This window comes from Eretmochelys imbricata, chromosome 3, assembly GCF_965152235.1.
Source record: "Eretmochelys imbricata isolate rEreImb1 chromosome 3, rEreImb1.hap1, whole genome shotgun sequence".
Classification (NCBI taxonomy): Eukaryota; Metazoa; Chordata; order Testudines; family Cheloniidae; genus Eretmochelys; species Eretmochelys imbricata.
Window position 1 is genome coordinate 204,547,751 of NC_135574.1, and position 5,657 is coordinate 204,553,407.

Here is a 5,657-nt window from a genome sequence, read left to right on the forward strand (position 1 = left end):
CACCCCCTCTCCTTGCTGCGCTAAAGCGCGTTTCAGGGCGTGGGCTCAGAGACCCCCGAAATCCCTGCTTGGGGTGGGGCGCGCTGAGTGTCCCCCCGCCTATCCGGCCGACTCCCTGGTGCGGCAAAGGGCCAAGCTGTTATTCCAGGGACAGGCGAGTTCACAGGGCGGAGGGGGTCTGATTGTTTCATCAGCCCCCCCCCGGCCTCCTTCTGCAGACAATGAGTCTCCCACCCACCCTCCTTCCGCCCCTCGGGTGACCGTGATTTGCTCCGGCAGCTGGGGGCGATCCCAGCCCCGGCCGGCGCTTCCTGCGCTGCAGCGCCCCTATAAAAACGTGGGCACCGAGCGAGCGGAGGCATGACCGAAACTTCCCAGCGCCGGGCGCGCCGGGGAGCAGCCGATTGCTCGCGGGGAGCCCCCCGACAGCCAGCCCCTGCTCAGCTCCGCCGCCCCGCACCATGCTGGGGCTCTGCCTGGCGCTGGTGGCCACGGCCCAGCTCGGGCGCTCGGCTCCCGCCCCGCCGCAGCCCGTGGGCGCCCAGTGCATCGAGCACGTCTGCTTCGGCCTGTTCTGGGGGCGGCAGCGGTTCCCCGGCGCCAGCCGGCTCTGCCAGGCCCGCGGGGGGCAGCTCATGACCGTGCGCTCCACGGTGGCGGAGACCGCCATCGCCCTGCTGGTGCGGAACCAGAGCGACTCCAGCCTGTGGATCGGGCTGCAGCTGCCCCCGGGCCAGGCGTGCTCGGAGCCCGCCCGCCCGCTGCGGGGGTTCCGCTGGGTCACGGGCGACGAGCGTACGGACTACACCCACTGGAGGCCGGGCGGCCCCGTCTGCGGGCGCCAGTGTGTCGCCGTGGCGGCGCTGAATCTCACCTGGGAGGAGAAGCGGTGTGACTCCGAAGCAGACGGCTTCCTGTGTGAGTACAATTACCCTGACACGTGCGCCAAGCTCTCCCCCGGGGCAGGCCTGGCTGTGACCTACACCACCCCCTTCGGGGCGCAGGACAGTGACCTCCTGGTCCTTCCTCCCCAGACCACTGCCTCAATCCCGGCCCTGGGCGTGGAGCTGGTGTGCCAAGAGCACAGCAGCGGGGGCATGCGGTGGAGCTCAGCCAGCCCTGGGGCCTGGCACTGCCAGCTGGAGAACGGCGGGTGCGAGGATTCCTGCCAGTGGGATGGCGGGACCCCGCGCTGCACCTGCCCCCAGGGGAAGCAGCTGGACCAGGACCAACGCAGCTGCTCTTCCCTGTGTGCCGACGCCCCCTGCGAGCACCACTGCATCCCCCTCGCCCTCAACTTCACTTGCATGTGCCACGAGGGCTATGAGCTGGCCGGGGATGGCATCAGCTGCAGAGACATTGATGACTGTAAAACCAACCCGGGCCTTTGTGACCAAGTGTGCATCAACACCAAGGGGGGCTTCACCTGCCAGTGCCACGCAGGCTACGAGCTGGTGGAGGGCAAATGTGAGGACGTGAGAGATTGCGACGGAGAGAAATGTCAACACCAGTGTGACGATGTGCCAGGGGGTTACCGCTGCAGCTGCTCCAGTGGATACGCCCCATCCCCCCTAGACCCCCATAAATGTGTCCTATTTTGCAACCAGACTGAATGCCCAGCAGACTGTGACCCCCATACACAGGATACGTGCTACTGCCCTGATGGCTTTGTTTTGGATCACTACAACGGTAGTGCAAAGATGTGTGTTGATATTGATGAGTGTGAGCTAAACTATTGTGAACAGCTGTGCACAAATCAGCCAGGCAGCTACACCTGTTCTTGCCAGGAGGGGTACAGCCTTGACAAGCAGGACTCTTGTATTTCTGAAGATGAGTTTTCAGGTGAAATGGAACCCTACCCAAAAACAGCAGTCCCCCCCCATGTCCCACCGCCTGCAGACAGTCTCCACCCTGGAGTGCTGATCGGAATCATTATTGGCATCTTGTCCACAATTCTGGTCCTGATGGCCATTCTCTACCACCTGATGAAGAAGCACTTCCCAGTTCATGGAGCCATGGATTATAAATGTAGCAACAGGACAGAAAAGGGAGTGATGCTGCAGCAAGTTCCCCCCGGATGCCCCTCTGCTAACCAGAAACTGTAAAGAATCCCATTGGATTGAAAGGGGAAAAGATGGAATTGGGTGAAATTTTTCAAATTTCTGATGAAAACTTTTCAAGGAAAGTCATTAAAACTTTGCAGGGAAAATATTCACTATTTTTCAACGAGCTGCAGAAAAATATGCTTTGCAAGAGATGAGAAAACTGAATGGTAGAGCATTCAATGCTGAGCTAGTCCCATTTGTGCGTCTTTAAAGAAACCCCTAGATGCCTTTTTGATTTCCCCCCTTTTCCAGACTTGGCGAGCTTTGTGGGGTTTAAAGAGAGAACTTCATTATTTTTTGTGCATTGAAAAAACTGCCCTTGTTTGGAACTGACTATTGAAATCTGACTATAAAACAAGAGAATATATGCAACTGACTATTCAACAGTAATAGACTTTGAAGTGGTATGGTGAAAGCGGCTTTCATCCAGAGACAGTGTCATGAGTTCTTTCCCACATCAGGCTGGAGCTACTGAGCAATCGAGAAGAGGTGGAATGCTCCTGCGACAGATATAGGTTTGGTTTATTTTTTAAAAACTGCTAATTACTAACAAGTGGCAAAGACCTTTCCATCAGTTCTTCCCCTACCTTCCATCGTCCTGTCCTCTTTGTTATCTGTAAGAAATTGCAGCTCCCCACATTTATCTATTTTAGGGGTTTGTGCTGCCACCCATTACCACAGTATCTGAGCACCTTTCATGTAAAATCAATAGCAAAAGCAAAGCCCCTTATGGACTTCATGGAATCTCTGCCCCTTCTCCCGTTCAGGGTCAGAACTCTGCTGATTTGGTTGCTGTTTGTTTGTTTGTTACAGATTTTTTGTTTTTGAGGGGGGCGGGTGTTTGGGTACATGGAACTGTCAATGGTGTGTCATTCTTGCTATGGTGGAAAAGCCTTCCCATCTGACGGTTGTGTCTTCCATTCGCATTTTCTCTAGAGGTTTTTTCCCCCTTCTCTCACTGTCAGCTTAAAACATCATTAATAAAACCACTTCATATTCTCCTGTTGATGAGAACACACGAACCGCTATACTGGGTCAGACCAAAGGTCCATCTAGCCCAGTATCCTGTCTTCTGACAGTGGCCAATGCCAGGTGCCCCAGAGAGAATGAACAGAACAGGGAATCCTCAAGTGATCCATCCCCTGTTGCCCATTCCCAGCTTCTGGCAAACATAGGCTAGGGACACAATCCCTGTTCATCCTCCATGAATTGATCTAGTTCGCTTTTTTTTTTTTTTTTTTTAACCCTGTTATAGTCTTGGCCTTCACAACATCCTCTGGCAAGGAGTTCCACAGGTTGACTGTGCATTGTGTGAAAAAATACTTCCTTTTGTTTTTTTTAACTCTGCTGCCTATTAACATGATGGCAGGGCATTTTTGCCCAGCGCTGCTAAATCCCTCAGCCCCTGTCCAGATGGTTGCTATGGGCCCAGTCCTACCCACACAGTGGCAACACTTCCATTGACTTCAATGGGAGCAGGCTCAGGTCCTCTGTCTGCCATCCAGTACTATAGTGGGCAAAATCCGAAAAATTTATTTCACATTTTCCTTTCCAGATCCTTTTATCAAGTGTTGAGATGAAGGGTTAGGAGGCTATAAAAGCCAAGGGTCAGACCAGTGTTCAAAGGAGACGGGCAGTATAACCTTAATGAGATTGTGGGAGAAAATAAGCCCAAATGCTGAGAGAACTCCAAGGGCCTTTTTCTGCTTCTATGGAAGCTTTGACATTGGCTTCAAGAGGAGCATGATTGAGCTCTACCAGATAGGGTCCCATGCCTATGAAATATTGATATGCAGCAGTGCTCAGTTTTCTAGCAGTACATTTTACAATTCTGGGATAGCAAACCCAGACATATAGTGACCGCTTGGAGGTCATCTAGTCCAACCCCCTGCTCAAAGCAGGACATAATCCCCAACTAAATAATCCCAACCAAGGCTTTGTTAAGCCTGACCTTAAAAACCTCTAAGGAAGGAGATTCCACCACCTCCCTAGGTAACCCATTCCAGTGCTTCACCACCCTCCTAGTGAAAAAGTTTTTCCTTATATCCAACCTAAACCTCCCGCACTGCAACTTGAGACCATTACTCCTTGTTCTATCATCTGGTACCACTGAGAACAGTCTAGATCCATCCTCTTTGGAACCCCCTTTCAGGTAGTTGAAACCAGCTAGCAAATCCCTCCTCATTCTTCTCTTCTGCAGACTAAATAATCCCAGTTCCCTCAGCCTCTCCTCATAACTCATGTGCTCCAGCCCCCTAATCATTTTTGTTGCCCTCTGCTGGACTCTTTCCAGTTTTTCCACATCCTGCTTGTAGTGTGGGGCCCAAAACTGGACACAGTACTCCAGATGAGGCCTCGCCAATGCCGAATAGAGGGGAATGATCACGTCCCTTGATCAGCTGGCAGTGCCCCTACTTATACAGCCCAAAATGCCGTTAGCCTTCTTGGCAACAAGGGCACACTGTTGACTCATATCCAGCTTCTTGTCCACTGTAACCCCTGGATCTCTTTCTGCAGAACTGCTGCCTAGCCACTCGGTCCCTAGTCTGTAGCAGTGCACGGGATTCTTCCTTCCTAAATGCAGGACTCTGCACTTGTCCTTGTTGAACCTCATCAGATTTCTTTTGGCCTAATCCTCTAATTTGTCTAGGTCCCTCTGTATCCTATCCCTACCCTGATTGATGAACTGATTGATAAAGAAGCATGCAGGCTACCAGCTGGTTGTTCTTAAGAAAGTTTACTGTTAAGAGTTTGAGAAACTTGATTTTTCTAATCTTCCCCTTTTGGGGTGAAAATAACTGTAGGTACATACAAAGTGAGACTGCTAACACATGGTATTATTTTTTTCCTGATATGCCAGAATGATCAAAATACATTTCAAATTTTGAAAAAAAACAAGGAACAGAAGAAGAAATGTGTTACATGAAATCTAGCTTTCTTACTGTAAATGGTTCAATCCATGGTTTTGTAAATGCAGCACATTTGTAAATAGTTATTTATTGGAAATGTACCCTATGCAATGCAAAATCACTGCGTGATTTCACAGGCATACAAATAAAGCTTGACAAACCTGGTTTATAGAAAATGTGGTAATGAAATGTTCTTTCTCTCCTCTCCCCACAACCTCCCTGAATAACAGCAGATGCTGATCTTTCCTTACCAAGAACAATTTTGTTACTGGCCAGATTATCAGAAGTGCCCAACTCCCACAGATCCCACTGGAGTCCATGCGTGCTGCAAGTTCCAGCACCTTTGAAAATCAGGCCAAACATTCTTTTATAACTATTTTGCAAGTGTGATTATTATCCGTGATAATGGACTGTAAATAATGGAGAACAAGATTAACATTAGAAGATCAATGTTAATGAAATAGAAATAAAACGATAGCTACGTAGGGCCAGATGTATCCTTCGTGTCACTCCACTGAAATATCTATCTATACACACATACAAAACTCCTTTGAAGTCAGTGGATTTTTGTGAGTGTGAACAGGATTTGGCCCTGTGGGAGTTTCCTGTGGCTGAGACAATTTTGCCATGTGTCTTTATCCAA

General features: G+C 50.4%; 1 protein-coding gene across 1 annotated transcript; it reads left to right on the forward strand.

Annotated features, from left to right (window-relative positions):
• Positions 1-461: 461 nt before the first annotated feature.
• Positions 462-2,105, forward strand: THBD (thrombomodulin). Its single transcript, XM_077812063.1, has one exon. It carries the CDS (start codon positions 462-464, stop codon positions 2,103-2,105), a length of 1,644 nt encoding a protein of 547 aa, XP_077668189.1.
• Positions 2,106-5,657: the final 3,552 nt, after the last annotated feature.